Source organism: Poecile atricapillus, chromosome 4 (genome assembly GCF_030490865.1).
Source record: "Poecile atricapillus isolate bPoeAtr1 chromosome 4, bPoeAtr1.hap1, whole genome shotgun sequence".
In the NCBI taxonomy this organism is placed as follows: Eukaryota; Metazoa; Chordata; class Aves; order Passeriformes; family Paridae; genus Poecile; species Poecile atricapillus.
Genome location: NC_081252.1, coordinates 49980833 through 50001618, shown reverse-complemented (window position 1 = coordinate 50001618; position 20786 = coordinate 49980833). Strand labels below are relative to the sequence as shown.

Below are 20786 nucleotides of genomic sequence, written 5' to 3'. Positions count from 1 at the left end.
AAAAAAGTGCATCTGTGTAGAGGGGGGGATAGTGGTTTTCTGCTTTACCCCCTGATAAGCTGGCTCCTATTACAATAATTTTTACATTGGGATTCTTTCATTTTACAAGAAGTTTTTTGGTTTTGTACACAGAACACTAATTTAACAGTTATAATTCACTTAATATGTTTAGCCTCTTCCCACAAGGCTTTAAAAGTCTTACAGATGTTGACATTTGTTCATTTAAGAAAGTAATTTCTTCATTTAGTGCTCGTTTTAGAGACTGTAGGTGACCTGTGTCTGGATACAAAATATTAGCCCTTTCACAGGGTGAGGGAGGGAGATCATTGTGTTTCAAATGAGAACCATAATGGCAATATTTGGCAATTTTCAGACCAAATGCAAACACATTTCTTTGACAAGAATACTGAAAGATATTCTTAACTCCTATATGATATGGAAATGACACTTAAAATATTTTAACCCCTTGTCAGCCAGAGTTAGAAAAATCTCAAGTAGCTTTCTTTCAACAGATATATAATAAATGGTTAATAAAGACAGCTTTTGTTCACTCTCAAAACATTTATTCAATGTTAAAACAATCCTTACCTGCACTTTATTTTGTACTTTCAAAGTAGTCTGAGCAATAGTATTCTACTTACAGGAGATAATTTTAACTAGAATAATTCTATAATACATATAGAATAAAATTATTTATATGTGTATATATACACATATATATATCTTTCTTTCTGAGCAAAACTATTTGGAATGCCTTAATCCTGGTATGTCAAACCTGGGAAATGCCCCATAACTAAGCTCCCTAAGCCCATGGAATATAAATTATAACTAACAAACCCTTTCTCCATGGAGTGTCACAGACAGTGACACAAAACCAAACACACTCAAAAGAGCTCATCACTTCCTCAAACTTAGTTCACTGTTTTACCTGTATTGCTGTAGTACTAAGATGCCTCCAGCAGTTTATGGCTCTACTTTATAGAAATGTTTAAAAAACACAAACACATCTGAATTCCTGTAAAAAACAAGGTAGCATGAGCATAAGAGGCACCGAGCAAGCAAAAGAAATTAATGAACTGAGACCATGTGAGAGAGGTGTCAAGATACTTCAAGGCTTGTATATACCAGTTTTTATGAAAGGCCATGAAACGCAACATAAATATTATGTAGAATAAATACTTAAGAAGTTAAAAATATTGCATATGTAAGGGAAGAATCCAAATGGGTTTACATGTAATGGAGAGGACTCCGGTATAAATGCAGAAAGTCTAACAAACAGACGGCTAAATAAGAACTAACAGCAAATACTTTGGAAGCTTAAGTAATTGATACATGACTATTTTCACTTCACCAACAAAGTACATTTTATTGTTAGTTGTGTAAGACAGAATGCGTATCAGTGTCTAAACTGCAATTGTATCCAAAAGATACCAAATTCCTGAGGATGACCTCTGCAATCACCATGGTATCATGCAAGACTCCAAGACAATTCATTCCATGAGTAGCTTTATGTTGAAAAGTGACTGAGCTAATTTCAAGATTTATTTTTTTTTAAATGTACAATCTCTAATTGTTGGCAGCTAGCACTACGGGTCTTCTTTCCAAATACTGTTGCAATATCTGTTGTGAACAGATTAACTGATCAACATTGTAGGCCACCAAAAAGATAATTCATTGCACTGAGCTGAGCTATGTAATTATAAATTACACACAGAATAAGCAATATAAATAAAAACAACAAGTAATGTCACTGATCTTAATCCAATCTATGTAGAAGTGAAGGTCTCTCAACAGCTGACCTATGAATTATTCTTGCAGAGCAAGAGGAAGTACTCCAAAAGTTTTCTATTTTTTCCACTTCTTTGTATTAAACTGCTTGCCTCAGCAAACTGAAGCCCATGCTTAAGCTCTTGGTTTACACCAGTTTAGAATCAGTAAATGTTACCTAGTAACTACTGTATCCTATAGAAAGGTTGAGCAGTCTGAAAACTACACTGAGTTCTAGACAGGGAAAATTTGTAAGCTGTTTTAGGAGTTTTCAAATTTATTGGCAAAGGATTCTGTGCAGGCATGCGTATGTGAGGAACCTAACCTATTATGTGCAAATAAATAATAATGTCACCCTTGATTAAGTAATGAGTCCTGTACTTTCCATTTGTAAAAATGGTAAAGAATCACAGCACAGTATGGCACGGTTACTAACACTCTAGCTATTAGCTCTTGCTACTGAAACATTAACTACAACATAAAACTCTCAGCAGCATTGCAATTTTTTCACTTTTATTTTTTTTTTGTGAGTTTGAACACTAATACTCATAAGAGGAAGAATGATGTCATTGATTTAACTTATAACCACTTTCTGCCAAAAGGAAAATAAAAACATTGGAATGACATCTGGCATTAAGTCTCTGTTTCCTTAAAAACATGTTTATACTTTCTGTTTCTCTAGACACCAAGGACAACAATAAAATCTGTATTCTGACAAATTTTACAGCATCAAATTTGTACTAATTAGTACTTGGAATTTTAGAGATGAAAATACTGTATTGTCAAGAGATCTCCACCTAAGTGTATGTATACAGCTTCTACCACCAGAGTATTTGACCTACTTATATTATTACCAGGAGTGACTAAAAATTCCAGTTACTTTTGCTAAAATATTAGAGTGTTGTCTTTTTTTATGGTAGCTGAAAGAATTTTTTATCAGCTAGGCATCATACAGGTAATTACATCCACTGATCTATAGGATGAAACTGTGATTGTGTTAATGATTTTTGGTTATGGATTGATTTTGTGAATTTGTTTGGGTTCTGGGTTTTATAGTATTATTTGTTATGAATTGAATTCAAATTACTCTTGAGATTATGTGACATTAATCAGCATCACAAAACAAAACTTCGACAGTTCTGAGATCCAATGGTAGGTAGCATCATGGTTTTTTAGGTTAATGCTGAAGCTGTCTAATTTCCCAGGAAACTGTGAAATGTTGGACAGCAGGTGCAAAAACTTTGTTGCACAAAAAATCTCAAGAAGCAAGATTTCTCTCTCCAACACTATAATAACAATGAATTTAATAATCTTCCAGATATCCTTATTTTTGCCAATCCAGATATTCTAACAATGCTGGTACATTTGCAGTTTTAGAAGGAAGTTTACCACAGACATCTTAAAAAAGAAGAGAGTGTCCTCATATTAAACAAGAAAGACAGCTTCCTCTTTTGGGAAGGATCACAGAAAAAACCCTCTAATATTGGAATTTAAATGATGGGGATATTAATAAAATAGACTTCTACTCAGTATGACAAGTACTTTATTCTTAAATCTTGAATAAATTATGCCAGAAGGATTCAGCCAATTCTAAGAGGTAACACCCAACCTCAGTAATTTTAGAGTAGTGCCAATCAAAGAGGAACAACACTTTCCTTTGGGGAACATTATGGTCCCATTCACACTGTCTGCTGGGTACTTTTAAAGTGAATTTGGAGGAAAAATCCCTGCTTAGTAAATATATGAGTAGTATATGCTAAAAACAGCAAAAGTTTTTTTCTCTCAAAGTGTCACATTTTGTTTACTCTGGAGAGAGCTCTTGTGCTTTTGTATTTCATGTGTCTACACTGCTTAATAAACCTGCAATAAAGACATAAATTTTAGAGGAATAGGGAATATAGCTAAAAAGTATGGAGTGGCAACACTCTTTATTACTTTGTTACCTCCCTAAATACTAAATCTTGCAGGAAAACAAAGCCTTCACGTGAGGAACACTGGGGAGTTACAGGCTGTGGGGTGCAGCATTTAGTCTGTGTTCCCTTTCCCATCTATCAGTTTTATGGATGGTCAGAATAAGAAAAAGTAGAAAGAGAATCTCAAAAGAAGAAATGGGGTAGGGTATCTCCTTTGTAAATAGGACAAACTTTCAATTCACACAGCATTTAAAGCTCCTCAGTAGTGAAAGCTCTATCATGTGCAGAGGAAGAGCAGTAGTACACAGAGCAAACTTGTGGCTGACAAAATTAATAATTTTGATGCATTACTCTTAGATCATGATTCTCTTTCCTTTGAGCTCAACACTGTGATTCCATTGAAATCTAATATTACTCCCAAACTATTCATCCATCCCAGTTAAGGAAAGAACAACACTCTGCGAAAGGTAAGTATGCAGCTGCATTTTAGCAGACCTTCAGTCAAAACCAAATTTCCTTGATGCAGATGTAAAAAATTTAATGAACCAACATAGGTCTGAAAAATGTAGAGATTTTAGTTACAACAAAAGTGTAGAAGTGGGCTGTTTTGACCTCTAGCAGGCCATTTTTTTGAATTGAGTACTTGCAATTGAAAAGGGTAAATCAAAGAGTAGAGAGAAAAAGAAAAACATAAAAGGTTTTTTAAAACATAAAAAAGAAAAACATAAAAGTGTAATGGTTCGACTAATGGTTTCTTATCAACAATGTGTTTTTTTTCTAAAAAGCATGAAATAGACTAAGCAGAGAATCATGAGAGCCATCGGAGAGATCCAGTAATGTCAGAAATTCCAACACTGTGCAGATTTATTTTTTTGGGAAATCTGAGATTCTAACATCAACTGTTTTTACTGGCTTATCTCCTTTAGCATCAGCTGGAGTCTGACACGCATCCATCAACAGAAAATCTACAATTCCTACGTTGTCAGAGTCTAACAATATTAGTCCCAGTAGATATTTTACAAACAGTTGTCTTCCATGCCATTCCAATATACAATGCTACTTTCATGTTGAAACAAGTACATTTTATTGAGGATGCTTTAAGATTTATTGTTTTAAACTATATGAAACATAAAAAATATGCTTAAGAATTTCTCAGTAATACTGCTGAAATAAACTATGACAGCATCAAATTTAGTGCAGTGTGCTATGTACCAAGCATTCACAAAGTAATGTCCTGATTTTTTTTTTAAATAAATATATCTTTAATGTCTTCTGGGGCTCAATACTTTGCTCTCCCTACAAAGCCCTGTCAACAGCTCAAAGACAGGCCATGTGCTCAGAAGCAGAAAATGCATGTCAGATTTTGTCTTCAAAATAGAGTCTATGTAATTCAAAATAACTGTTGTTTGAACTACTGAAAATAACTATGTGCTTAAGGAACAGTTAAAAATGTTAGCCTAGAAAGTTTGCTTTGGCTAACACAGGTTACCTTAATATGATGGGTGGAAGGCAGAGGGTATAATCCAAAGCCACCTACGACTATGGGAGTGCTTGTTAAACATTTCTTTTTTATGAAATATATAGTTTGGTTGTTCCTTACCTCTGTTTTCCCACTCCCTGCTGATTTACTGCGTGGCTTTTATATAGGCAGCTGTCTGTTGTGAAAACAATGCTGAGGGTGCAGCTTTATTATAATTCTAAAGCTGAACGGCTTTAAGATGGAACTTAGCCAGTCTCCGAGAAGAGCTATGCGACATGACTCACTGTGGGAGAGAGAAGGGGACTATATGCTATCAGTCCCATCTTCTACAGAAAAATTAAAGGATGGCTGGTACAAGTTATTTGACCTGAGGTGTGTTGTTTTTTTTAAATAGAAAAAGAAAGTTGCCTATGATACTCAAAAATATTTCAGTCTTACCAAGAGATAGTAGTTTAGAAAATTAATTTAGACAAGAGTTTGCTACTATCTAAGTTTTGTAGTTTTTTGCTCTCCAAACCTTGCAGAAAGTCATTGACTACGAAGCTGTGATGTATGGGCATGTTCCTCTTGAAGGACCAGGGACTGTACCCTGCTGCCAGAGATCACGAGGAGAATCAAATTGTTTGGTTGTTGTCTAGACGCCTGATTTTTACAGAGATATCTGGTTTCACTCATTTAAGGCTGACTTAAACTTCATTAGGAGTTTGCTCATCAAGACATGTTTCTTGATAGGGTTTCAGAAGATGGTTAAAACAATAAAATGCCAGAAGAGACAGGAAGAAAAGTTTTAAGCTTTCTGTGAACTTCAGCAGGAATTAGCTTTACTAGGTTCTTAGAAAAAGCTTCTCCTTTGTTTGGTACATCTCCAAAGGTTAGTGGGATAGAGTTCAATACACCACTAACTCTAAATTTCCTGAGAGAAATCCAAATGTGATAGAAAATGGTATGTAAATAATACTGTGGTCACAAACAGGATGCCATAAAAAATGCGGTGGTGGGAAGAACTGAGGGTAGATGACAGTTGTGAACAAGAGAAAGCTCACTCTCTTGGTGCATGGAATTTCCAACTTTCATCTACTCATCAACTGAGCAAATTACACAAGTTTTACACTTACATAGTAAGAAATTCCTCTCTGCATTTGATTCAGCACATACTGCAAGAAGCATATAATAATAAATAATAATAATTACTACTAATAATAATTAATAATAATAATAACAACAGCAACAATCTAGGCAATGACAGAAGTTATATCTTCTTGAAAGTTCATATAAATGCAAAACTGTCACCCAATTCAGATTACTTATATACTTCACCTTTAATGCCTACTCTTTAGTTTATACAATATCTTAGACACAGCTATAAAAGAATAAATATGTACGTTCCCATTCCTCTCACCCATTTGGTAATCAGGAACAGCTCTTTGGCAAGACATCCCAACACACCTCTTCATAAACAAATATAAAAATACCAAAGTTACAGAATGCAACGGAAAATCAAAACATTAAACATAATGTGTACCTGCAGAAGTAATCTCTCAAAGGCAAGGAAATTGTCCCATTTGGAAGTCTGGGGGTGTTTCAAAGTCTGGACCGTGGCCAGCACAAGCTGCAGAAGACCACAGTGGTTCTCCAAAGCTTTGAGATTGTTTCTGAAAAGCTGAATGTATGAGCTGAGCTGTTCTGGGGTGACTCTGCCTGTAGAAAGGAAAACAGGATGCAGCATTCAGTGGTGACACATGCAAAACTAAATTTTTTAAATTATAGTGAAAAGGTTATGGAGAAGTTTAGAGGCCTCTCCACTATGGGTATGATCTTAGCTATGCTGTAGTCACTGGAAGCTTCAGCTGCAGCAACAGGTCAGGACAAAGACATACATCATTCATGAATTGTGCCTTGAGGTTAAACCTAATATGTTAAACCTAATATGTTAAACTTAAATACGTTAAATATAGTTAAACCTAATATGGCAGGTTTTTAACAATCCACAACAGATGGTGACATAAAGGGTAATAATTTTGTTTTCAGACAAAGAGGGACATTCATTCCAGCTAGGGAAATAATATTTGATGACTACTTCTAAACAATCTTTCTGTTTTTACCAAAAGTCCAATGAGTCTTTTACCTTAGAGAAAACTCAAATCTTCTCACAACTTCCTGAGGGTACCTTTTTTGATTAGCTTTGACTCAAGAAACAGATAGAAAGTCAGTGACACAAGCACCTGATTTCTGGAGCTGTTCTTGGAAGGGACACTTCCAAGGTGTGACTTCATTTTCTGACATGATGTAACCACAGCATGATTTCACCAGCTGTTTGAAAATAAACACCGCATCACCCACACAAGGTCCTGTAGATCTCTCCTTATTAGAAGAGCATGAGGGGCACCATTTTGGCCAGACAAATACTACAGGATTAGCTGTTGCTTCATCCAATGTTAAAATGCTGGCTGAACTGCTCAAGCAATTTATGTTTTGGAAGGGAACTCTTTCAGGAAGGAAGGCAGCTCATCTATCCCAAGAAAATCATCACAGGCAATTACACACACCCTCAACAGACAGGCAAAAATGGTGTCAAAACACCATCCTAGCTGCAAGTCTGGATTGTGACCCAGTCCAGGGCCGGTTGCTGGAAGCCTCTGCCAGTAATAAGTCATCTTCCTCAAGCAAACCAGACCTAAAAAGCAGAGATATTATATGAGATAGAGTGAGGAGGATCCTTTAACGTAAATATGACAATCTTTGGTGCCAGGAACACATGAGTGTCCTGATGCTAAGCGGTTCACAGCTTACAACACTGATCATTTCAGTCAGAATTTTTCCATAAAGGAAAAATCTTGTAAAACTGCCACTGTGTTTCTTCTCTGTGTTTGGTTATATCATCACTTAACAAGGCTCCCCATCTGCCTTCATCCTTTCAGTATCATATAAATGGCAAATAAATGATTCCAACAAGGAATAAATGTTGAAAGCTCTTCCTCTTAGTTTCAGTGATATCAAGGACAGTCTTTGGAATAGCATTTAGACTTGAGAAAGCTGCTAAATAAAGCGAAAACACACAAGCTCTTTATGTGAATTTTAATGGAAAGCATCAAACCAAAAAGTCAGCAAATTAACACACAAATCAAGCTGACACCACTCAGTAGGCCAGAGGGCTGACAAAAGGCTTCCATGGTTAGCCCACATAGGCTAAAACAGCAACCATGGCCATGTGTGTTTTTAGACTAAACACTGGAGCTTTCAGTCTTGTTTTATTTCTTTTAAAGCTGTGTCAGGCAGATTTACACGGTGATTTGAAAATGTCAGTCCACGATGCCTTGCAGCATACCTTTGATAATCACAGCATTATAACCCAGAGCAGTCCTGATATATTGTAGCATATTCAAAATCTGATAACTTGCTTCAATTGAGAAAACATGCAGTTGCCAGCCCTTCCCTCATCATACGAATCTGAAAAATCGGAGGGCTTTCAAGGCTTCTGATTTCAATTAAAAAAAAAATAAAATTCAATAGTTTTGTTCCACATTGTTCCTTGTGAAAGTGAATCCAGATGCAGCACTGGATCAGTTTGAGACCCATTCAGCACCATTTTAGATAAACAATCAAATTCTTTCCCACCATCAGAATACCACCAAAAGAAAGTCCAACACATGTGTAAGTATAAGGAAAATCCTGACCTTAGAAAGTCATTAACAAAACTTATACTGGCATTAAGGAGCGCAGCATCTCATCTGTGATGTTTACAATACCCATAGAACCACTCAGATCCAGGGTTTGAGAGTTCCAGCCAACTTCTACACAGCAATCTCCCTGGACAGCTAGCTGATAAATATAGTTCCAGTATTCTACTATTCCAGTAGCTGAGGAAAGGAATTTGGGAAAGTAATTGGTGGTAATCAGCAATTAAATGGCTTTTCCCAAGGCCTAAATCCTCATCATCTTCCCTGCTGCTTGCTCACAGAGGGAGACTTCAGCACAACAGACTAACGTTAATCTAATTTCAACCCTACCAGCCCTTTGGATTTTTAAAGTCCCTCTGTTGTTTCAGGTCGTTTCATTGCAATGCGGCAGACAGGTCCTAAGAAGTCAAGTGGAGATCTATTTCAACCACAACATGTCTCAGCTGTCATTTTGTTCTCTTAAAGCACATTTTGAGGTTCACAGGCAGAATATGGCAACTACTGGCAACAAGACTTTAGTGTAAGCGTCTTGTCCTGCTCTCATCTTCCTGCTCCATCAGCCATACACTGCTCAAACTCTAGATCATGCATAGTCAAAAGTTTGTGTGGGCATCAAAGCCTGACTTGTGATAAATACATTATGCTGACAAAGCACTTGATAATTTTTTATCAAATTATTAAATATTAAATTCCCGGAAGTGGAAAGGAAAAGTTTGATCTAAACCACTGTTAAAGAATTTAAAAGTACTGATAACCTTTTTGCACAAATGCCAGGAATTCCATATTCCATATTGTCTAAGAAATAACCTTTGCCATTAAGAGTTATCAAGCAGAATGTGTGAAACAGGTACACTTGTCCCAAACTCTGTCAATTACATTAAACCCCAATACAGGACTTGAAAAAATGACATCTACTGAAAGCAATATTAAAACAAAACTAAAACAACCACACACACACATGGAAACAAATACAAATCTCAACAACAACACAAATCACCCCAACACTCTGAAGCCTCATGCCTCTTCATAAATATACAGAGAGGGTAAAATCAATAGGTTGTCACTGGAAAGTATCACAGTGAAACCCAAAAGTTAACAGAACATAGGAGGATGGGGAGCAGGGAAGAAAAACAGACTGATGATGTGTGGGAACTAATTCACCTAAAAAACAATGAATGGCTAGTTTGGCACAATTAACACTAAAGAAATAATCTTTCATGAAAGAAGTAATCTTAGGAAACAGAACGAAATAACAGTGTAGGGAATGAGACTGGATATTACAGAAGTAACAGACACATGACAGACTAGCAACCTATCTCACTACTGAGGGACCTGTCCCATCCAAGAAACACTGAACATCAGTGTGATGAAGCAACCCTGTGTTTTAGTACTCTGATAAATGGAAGATAAATATTAAGACATAACAGAGACTAGACTGGCCTAGGAAAGGATAAAACTAACATTTATGTCAAAGATATGGTGAAATTAGCTGCCTTATTTAGCTGATGTCAAGAGTGTTAAAAAGCTTCAGGACAAATGTCCAAGAAAAAAGTATCTTACATCACACCTAAAAATGGGATAAAATGCAAAGTATATTTATCAAAGAACATAATGTCAAAATTGATATGCAACCAATTAACAAATTAATTACAATGCACGTGGATTTAACAGACCATTATTTGTGCCATAACTACATTTCAGTGGGAAAGACTACAACTACAAGAATTGTAAGATATCTAAGAAACACCCAAAAGCAGATGGCAAGTAATATGCAATAGAGAAGTAATAGAATAAAAAAAAAGAAAAGGTAAAATAAGAGTGTTCTTCTGTGTGCTTGTACATATTTATAGTACAAATTTTGGTAATAAATGGTGCCAAAACAGGTGCTGTCAGAAGCTTGTGGAACATCATTCATATGGAGAAAGAGCAGCCAGCAGAGCTGGATTGCTTTGAGTATTGGACAAATACAAGTGGGATGAAATTTAACAGTATAAAAATGATGCATTTTGAAGCTAGGGTAAGAGCTGTAAATGTGGAGTTAAAACCTGAAAATGACAGAGGAAGGAAAAAATGTCTAGGCCTCTTCATTGTAAAAGAGCAGGTAAAATTCTTTTCAAGTGATACAGTTGTAGTAAAAACAGGACCATAAAAATGCCTCAATACAAAGCCTATCCCTCCCTGTGCAGCTCAAATCACCCCATTCCTGGAAGTTTAACTCAAAACTGTGATGCACGCACATAGAGGTTACTATAACAATTATGATGATGGAGAAGTAAAATTAGGAAAGCAAAACAGAAATGTCTAGCTTATATGGGCTCCCTGCACCAGCCGGAAAAAAAAAAAAAAGAGGTCCCTTTGAATGCATAAATATTTACATGAAAGTTCAATACTGGTACTACAACCAATGGGGATAAATAATACATGGATATTTTTACACAAGACATTAAGAAACACCACTGTATCAATCAGTCTTCCAGCAGTGGACACAAGAGTGGAGGCAAACAAATGTAACTTGTTCTAAGGTGAGGTTTGATGAGTGTCTCATGAACAGCTGCATAAATGTTCACAAGACTTAATTCAATACAAATGGCCCCCTTTAATCCTTTATTCCTATGATAATTAATTTGTAAACATATTGGTTGAATTCCACCTCCAACTTTCAAGAATTTAGAGCAGATCCCAAAAGAACTGCAGATCAATTTTGCCGACTTTTCAATTACAGATGTTGCTTGTTTTTGTTTTTTTAATAACTAATTGAATAAATAATTCATTGCTAAATATGAAAATAGCAGCACTGAATATCAACATTTTCAATGTTTTACCATATCAAATATACGCAGTTCATAATACATGTAGAAATTATGACATGCACCATTAGCCTGAAGGGAAGAAGTATTTCTGTTACTGGCAAAGCAGCTCACTCAAGACAGACATATTGTGGCAGAAATTACCAGCAACTGATATTAAAGGTGTCTCAAAATTCTGGGTTTGAGTAAGAGTAGACTGAGTGGAACAAAAGGACTTTCACCTTAACAGTAAAACAGAAAATCAACTGGAAAAACCACATTTGTAGACATTAAGATGCAATTTACCAGTATGACTTCTTTTCCATTTGAAATTAATGCTGCAGTCTATGTAGTGCAATGCAGGCATTGCTTCAATAATATAATTATTTTTCAAGATAGATTTACTGGTAGAAGTAATTTTTTAAAATTCAGAATCCAAAGGCACTTATGCATCCAATAAAAATTTATGGATGAACAAGGTGTCTAAAGAGGAAAGGTCAGAATTATCAATGCACTGTTCCAAACATCCAGGTCTTATTTTTTTCATAAAACACTTAGTTAATTATCTCCATAGGGATAAGGCAACAAGTAAAGAGGAAAGTAGATTTTGCGACCAACTGAGTAAATCAGTGAATGCTCTTCCAAGACTGCAGGAATCGCCAAATACACACAGCTTTTAACTTTGTTCAGTTTTATGCAAGAACACAGAGCTTCACTGGCTGGAATCCTTTTGCTGAGGTCCATTTTCCACTTGAAAGAACCAAGAATAAGAAACAATCTTGGCACGCTTATATTCACAGATGAGATTTTTCAAGTCAGTAGAGGACTGAAGAAATCCAGATAAATTGTTTTCCTTGTTCACAGTCTAAGAAACATAGACCTATCTCTCCCAGTAGCAATGCCGGATACTTGCAAGGAATGCAGAAAGCTCTTGTACTCCACAAAGCCAACTGGGCAACTGTGCTGCTAAGGGAGTTGGACATTTGACAAACTGAGTGAGAGCAATTTAGCAGGACAGATGATGTCCCTTACGTCTACTTGTTAGTCTAATTTCCAGATGTTGTTATTAACTCAAAATTCTTTTGTACTTCTTGGGAAGCTTCAATAACAATCTTTAACAACAAGCGCCAGGAAAATAATTTAATCTCAACTTTTGTTTAGCTTACTTCAAAAGTCATCCAGCCCTTAAACTGTTAATAAAGAAAACAAGAGCATCAGTTAATCCCTAGTTCTTTGGAGAGAAGGAAAGTAGGCCAGTATGAGATACTGTTTGGCTGGATTTTCCAGAATAAGGCTCTGGACCTGAAGAGCTCTAAACCTTACAGCAGACTGAAAGCAGATGATTCAGGCTTATTTCTAACAGTGTATGCTCATCTCCCACAAACATGTGACCATCTGTTCTGGGTTTTATGGACACTTGTAGACCTCTCCCATTTTTGTGGCAGAAACTCCAGTACTCAGATAACCCCATGGTCACAGTTATGAGTACAAACAGCAAGTCCCCACTAGAGCAATGCCAGGATAAGTCTCTTTTGGGAGTCTGAGCAGTCCCTGAAATACACATCAAAGTACTCTGCCACAAGGCAGTGGCAGCCTCCTGCTGCCTGCCCCCACAGCACTGTGCCACCAAGGAAGTGCTGTGACCAGCCCTTACTGATTTCCATTCCTCCCGCCACCTTAACAACATCTGGAGAACACAGGCATTGGAGGTCAGACACGCCTCCCTGTGTGTCACAGGCTTCCTAATACATCCCGAGACCAATACATCTCCTTAAGGGAGGCAGAACGTGCCACATCTCACATCTGAAGGTGTGTATGCAGTGGCTTTCATGGAGCCATAGACAATGGCAACAACTATGTTAATATTTAGCAAATTCTGGAATAGAGGCATATACCCAGAACAAATAAAGCTGGACTCTATTTACTACTCATCTAGCACTTGCCATGAGAGCTTGAACACCTAACCTGTCTCGGCTTCAGTCCCATCAGCTGTAGCATTGAGTTAGTTATCCCAAAAGCAGTTTATTCTCTATCACTAGATGTGTATGGTATCATTCAATCCTTGTCTTAACAGTGTTCCTATAGAGACAATTATATTCACATTAGAGCCATATGCTGTTTTAGCTTTCTCTCCTAATAAGCCTTAACCTTTTATTACAAAATGAAAACCATATTTAAATATCAGTTCTGTTGACTATTTTTTTGAAATTATTTTACATGCCTTAAAACAAATCTGATCTTAAAACTAATCAATTAGGTGGGAAAAATATAACTAAAGCTTATATAATCAGCTCTAATATAATCATCATCAACATTTTCATTTCTATGCACCGAAATCCAGATGTCTAAATTTGACCCTAGCAATGATTTATAACTCCTAGTCCATCTACAGTGTCATGTTTTCAAATACATCCTGAAGGCTTTAAAAAATTTATAGGTTAGGTGTTTCAACATGACTTGATAATTTTTTTCTTTTCTGTCCTTCAGATTTTGTTTTTCAATGTTCTGGGCTTTCAAATGATTGTTTCTTTCTTTCTGTACTCTACCATTCAATTTTCCCTCTTCTGACTGGTAAGTCAGTATACACAAAAAAGTAACAACCATCTCTAGCCAGTGTCTACAGTACTCTCTGATTGCCCTCCTAAACATTAAAGCAATTTTTTTTTAAAAAGAGAATTGTTTGAATAAACAGGTGAAATATCATCTTCTAGAATTAAGCTTCCCAGGAGTTATCATCAATATTACTCTTGTAATTTAATACTGGCATACCAGAGTTTAACTAATACTCCTCAAAATCCTGAGTAAATATGCATAGGGGTTGGATTTTATTACTTAGTTTTTACCACTTCCACCAAGTTAATAAATACAGAGTACTAGGCCAACTCCCAAACAGAGAATCTCCAGCCCTTAAAACCCAATAACCCTTAGAAACAGTAATTCACTGTGACTGCAAAAGGACTTGAAATCTACAAATTTGGTTGAATTATCTCCAGAACACTTTAAACTTCTTTCAGAAATGAATCAACTTTTTTGTCTTAAAAATAACACTCCCGAGGGAATGTCAGGTGGCTTACCCATGTCCTCATTTAGCCCTAGGACATATGTTCTTAGACACTGAAGCACTTCATTGTGTTCTTGGCATACTGCCCCAGAGAAAAGGAGGTTATTGTTCTTCTTTGGTACACTATTCACAGGACTTATTACTTTTCTTACGATTTCTGGATTCTGCAGCTGAGAATATCTGAACAATCATTTGGGGTGGTAAGCAATTAAATAGGGATGGAAAACATGATGATATATGAGTATGTACATATGTAATTCACCATGTCTCTTGTGTAACAAGTCATCCTTTGCAAGACTGAATGAAGAGGCTTACACAATTATACTTTGGAAAAAAAGCACTGGGCAACCCACACAGTTGTACTAAATTGCCATGTTCCACCTCAAGTTTTACACCTACAGATGTTGCAAGCACATCGGCATATATTTTATCTTTGGTTTAAATCCTCTGACACAGGCTCTTCTCGGTGACGCTTTGCTCCTCTACTTCTACATCACTTTCAGCCACTTTAGAAGTTGCTTATGTTAGAAAAGGAGGGGGAAAAACTTAAAGTCCTTTCTGTGATCGTCAGACACACAAAGTACGTCACTTAGTGCTGATACCCACAACAGTGTTCCAACAAAGCGCAGGTGCCATGTGTTCCTACTGCATGCCAGAAGCAGCATCTCCCAACCCACACTCATCAACTCTTCCTTGATGTAAAACACAGTCCTTGTGGCTGACACACCCTGCAAAATGAAGATATCACAGCACACGTTACAGCAAGTTCTATCTTATTTTCAACTAATCTGCTTCCCCACAGATATGAAGAACAGCAATTGCAGTGAATTTCATTTTCTGAGCTTGAAGTATTTTATTTTTCACCCAGATACAATGAGGCTTAAAGGACTTGCTCCTGTATTTTTAACCACATCTTGATTATCACAAATGGACAGTGTACTGTAGAGTGACTTTTTTTTTAAAAAAAAAAACAACTTCCAACTCAAAAACCAAAATACTTACTTTCAAGACTGAGATGATACAATAGAACTCAATACCAGAAAAAAATAAAGTTTAGTGGGTAAAAAAAGCCTGGTGTTTACCTGAAAAAACCCCACCCAATAAAATTTATCAGAGAACAGAAGATGGCAATACAATTATTTCTTTTCAGGAAGTTGTACCAGCATTCATAACTGATACTGATACTTTAAAATTATATGTGTGTGTGTGTGTGTGTAGATATTTCTTTTCTTTTTAATCAGCTTATTTATACAGAGAAGGAGTTAATCTAGCTTTATCAGAACTGGCTCACAGGTACCCAAAAACTGGAAGACACCTTTCAACCTTTTCTGAACAATTTGGTTTGTTTGGTATAAAAGCCATTTGTTTAGAGATGTTAGAAACTGACTTGCTACTACTACAGATTCCAGAAAATCAATAAGTAAAGTTAGTTATGAAATCCCTCAAATATACCAGTTGCCAGTATATGTGCAAGTAAATGCTATTTAAATTCTTAAGCCTTTAACTCAAAATCATTTTTTCTTGATTAAAACAGTACAAAAAAAAAGGAGTAACAATGTAGATTTTCATTAAACCTTTGTTTCCAAACTTCACAAATGTTTATCTGCACATCAATGTTTACTCTGAACTACTGCGAACATCATTAAAATTGTCTAGAGAAAGACCACATTAAAGAAGGCTTTTCCTTATACTTTTATTAAGACAAAAAGACTTTACATTGAAGTTTATATAAGCTCTGCAGTATGACATTAGGAAATAATACAAATAATGAAATGACATATTTACAGAACTTCTGCAAGAGCAACACTTGTGTTTACTTAAAAATTTTTAAGAATTATCTTCAACTTTAATCACAACCAGACACTGAAGGAGACTTGGCCCCATGTTTATATTTCAGTGTTTTGGTTTATTTTCTACAAAAAAAAGTTGATATAAAAATAATGAAAAATTAAAACTTTATCCAAAAAAATCCAGGCACATAGAAAGACTAATGTCACCCCACTCCCTTCTTAAAAGTAATGGTAAAGTTTGCCAAATAGTCCTGCACCCATGCGCCAACTACAATTTAATCAAAGAAAACATACTACCAACATATTTTTCTGTTTCTCATCACTGCACAGGGTTCTGTGTTTCACTTCCATCTGCTGTTTCATAGCAGTGAAGTGCAAAGTAGATGAGGTATGAGACACAAATATGACAGGTTTTACAATTTTATTAGGACTTGAACCATTACTCATCTTACACCACAAGAAACTACTTAGCATGCAGTACATTATTCACAGAACAATGAGGCACAATTGAGACCTTTACTGATACTTCGAAAACTAACTTAACCTAAGAACTGTTATTTTTACAAGAATATGAAATCACAGAATTAGAAATAAAGTAAAAAAAAAATTCAACAAGGCCTTAGGGTAAAGCATGGTATTTGGTGCAAATTTCAGAATGAGCTGAAATTTTTCTTTGAACTTAAATCAGGAATGAGTACTCCTGATATTACATTATTTTTTAAGGTAAATTCACACAACACATAATTAAGTAGTCATTAAACAAACAAAAAAACCCTAACTCAAACCAACTCACAACACTCAAAACAAATTTGAAGAACACTTGATCTGCTAAATAAGAACAGCTAAAAGCCATTTACAGTCACCTGTAGGGAATACCTTCCTAAAATATTCAGGGAGAAATTTAGCCTCCAAATAAACTTCTTGCAATAGAGAGGCTACAGAATGCTCACCAAGAATATTTTTTTTTTTAAATTTCAATACTATCCTGGGTAGCTGCAGTTTTGGATTAAAACATCTCTGCTTACCTATTAAAATTTATTTTTGTTATGAATGTACTTCACTCTATCAATCTCAGTTTCCTTCTATAAACATAGTATGCTTCCTTGAAGAATAGGGCAATACTTAACTCCCAGGACCCCTTCCAAACTCATTCTCAAAAGTTGTGGCTGTTGTTGCAGTAGCAGAAGCCAGTTGGATTGCACATTCCAAACCATTCTTTTCATCTCTACTATTCAGATTAGAATTTAGTACTCCAAAGTACTTTTTTTTCAGACAGGATGTATAAAGGACACAGATATTCAAGGATCCATTTTTCCCTCTCTTCTCACCTCAGATAGATTTGAGTGTGTACATTTCCCAGAAAAAAAATAAAATCCTGTACTTTGAGGGTCAAATTGATACTCTGTCATTAAAGATAAACTAGTGACCAAATAACAGGCAGACGTGAAGTGGTGTTTTCCCCAGTTCATAAAGGAACATAAACTACTAAAAGACAACTCAGTAGGAAAAGGAGGGAGGGGAGCAAGGAAAGGTAAGAGACAAACAAAAGAAATCGGTAAGCTGTTAAACGAAGGAAAAACAAAACCAGAAAGAATAATTGACAGAATCAGCTGAGCAGCTACAAGATTGACAGAGCTGGATAAGAACAAGCTGCCTTTTTCATTTTAGACTTCACTTCTTCCTCATGAAATACACTGTATTGCTCCACTGGTTGAGAGTTCCTTCACTATGAAATTCATAGAATAGTGACCTAGGTCCTTCAAAGTTCAGGATCAAATGTGTCTATCCAGTTGAACATGAATCACCCATATGCCCTTGCACCAATTAAGGCGAATCATGTACTAGGTGGCATCAGCACAAGTGCAACTGGCAGGCAGAGGGAAGTGGTTGTAAATCTCCATTTAGTACTTGAGAGACAGCATCTGGAATATGAAGTTTAGGGCTCCACAATACAAGACACACTAGAGTAGTTCAGAGAAGGGTCACTACAATGCTTTAGGCCAGAGAAAATGATGCATGAGTAAAGGCTAAAGGAGATGCGTTTGCTTAATCTGAAGATATGAAAGCAGTGAGGGGTGTAACTGTCTTCATGGATGTGGTGAGTAGGAAGACTAACAGACATCTCAGAGTGAGAGGACAAGAAGCTGTAGTCACACACTGCAGCATGTGAAAAATCAAATGGTACAGAAAAGAGAACATTTTCTCCACAAGAGTGATTAAGACTGGTGCAGAGTAGCCAGACAGGCTGTGGAATTTAGTGGCCAGTGCTCAACCCACCACATTAATATTCAAAATCCAGCCGAACAAGGTACAGTGTATCTAGCCTAACTCTTAAGCTGTCCTTGATTTGAGTAGGAGGTTGGACTACATGAACTCCAGAGATCCCTTTCAACCCAAGATTAATCAAGTTCATTGTTATTTGTCAATATCCCTAATTCTCTGCTATGATGGAAGCAGTCATCAAAAAGAGGAAAATTCCTGCCAGACCTTTTCAATCAACTTTACAGCACATAATTCTTCCTCTGGGATACACCTGGTAAGAAAGGATGAATAGCTGTGCTCTCAAAATGAGCTTTCTGCCACTGCCTTATCTTCCTAATACCACCAAGCTTCTGCCACACAGTTGCCTCCACACCAACAGCTGTTCCCGAGCCCAGTAAGAACTCAATTCAATCTTCAACCTGCACAGGATTCACAGCAAGAGCATAAATACTTATTCCTCATAAATCACAGGATTCTTTCAACTACAGGAACCTAGATGTGCTAGACAGGAAAAAAAAGCATGGATAAATTGCAAAATATGCATAGGGGTGTCTCACTTCATATAGTTGCAGTTACTTTGAGTTGTGCTTGTTTTTTCTTTTGAGCAATTATTTCAAGCTCTCAAGGATGCTACTCTGAATATCAGCAGATGAGAGTGAAAAGAAAATGAACAGGCACATCATCCAGCTTGAAAGAAGTATAATGATTAGTACAAAGATGGCTCCTTGGCTGGTGATGCTTCTAAACAATACTACATGCTAATGCAGTGTCACTTACTGATGAAAACCAAACTTCTGCTCATGAATATCTCTCCATCTCAGCTACTTTGTCACATCTCCTGAAAAACAGAGAACTTCATTGCTAGGAATATGAGTGTCCTTAATCTTTTCTGTTACATCTAATGAGTTACAGAGATTAAGTGAAAAATTTCATTGTTTAAGAAAAACAGCAGAAGGCTACATAATCTGTGCATATGTGGAGCTTGGAACATTTCTGTCCTAAACTGGCAAACCCAGATGACTATCAGAAGATAGGGATCTATTTTGTTAATTAGGTGAGCCCTCAGCAGGGTTGAAGCCCTGAACTTCAGCCTGTTTTAACACTGCAAAATGAAATAACTGTAATGTCAATGTCTTCCTACAGTTCTCAATGTGGTAAATACTGTTCAGAAACTACCTTCACCAACAGTTACTAGGGAAAGCCTATCTCCATGATACTGAAAGTGTATTCCCCAGAAGCCACCCAAATAGGAATAATTCCAGATTTTACAAAAACACTTCAAAGTCTTCAAAAACATTTAGCACACTGAGAAGCAAAAAGCCTTCCTGCCTCCAGGGGTGAATGATGCAATGAAACATCTGCTATATTGACCATCACTGAGGTTGGGAACATTTGCTTCAGGTCAAGGCTACGTTTTTAGCTGCACTACAGGGAGAAATCAGGAACTCACTATTGCAATAGCCTGGAAAAAAATCCACTTGGCTAGAAAGTCCCACACTACAGGACTCTTGCTACTTTTAAAGAGACAAAGAGCAGACTAATTTAGCTTAAAACCTGCCTGTTCAGGATCCAGGCTGAACAATGGGAGGAATTCAAGTCTGAGAAAAACAGCATTCCCTCTCCTTGGAAAAATGCCCTGAGAAGATCAGGGAGCCCTTGAAGAACCACTGTGAGACCAGCTATTAGACATTTGGGACACCTCAGGTTAAGCCAGACCTGTGTCAGTTGAGTTGGTACAGGAAGCCTCTCACTTCATGAGCTGCTGCCTTACTGATCCTGCTGCTTGCTCTCCCAAAGGATTTGGAGACCAGGTAAACAGGCATCAGAGAAACATAATAAGAATGCCAAGAACCAATCTACAATATGATGTCTTCTCTGAAAAACGAGGGGCCATAGTGTCTCCAAACCCAGCTGTTTTCCAGGTACCTACTTACTCAGAGATATGCTGCAGAATGATTCAGAATGATGACCCCACAGACCACACTGAGCTCAGCAATGATGACTTTCCATCTACTCCCTTGTAAGGACCTCAGATTCAGACTGGTGTTGT

At 36.6% G+C, this 20786-nt stretch overlaps 1 protein-coding gene across 1 annotated transcript in view; it reads right to left on the bottom strand.

Moving 5' to 3' along the window:
- The window catches only part of SCFD2 (sec1 family domain containing 2), a 191396-nt gene that overhangs the window by 135528 nt on the left and 35082 nt on the right, over positions 1-20786 (bottom strand). The window contains exon 4 of the mRNA XM_058838116.1: positions 6683-6858. Coding sequence (XP_058694099.1) covers positions 6683-6858 — 176 coding nt within the window. The remainder of the gene's footprint in view (positions 1-6682; positions 6859-20786) is intronic.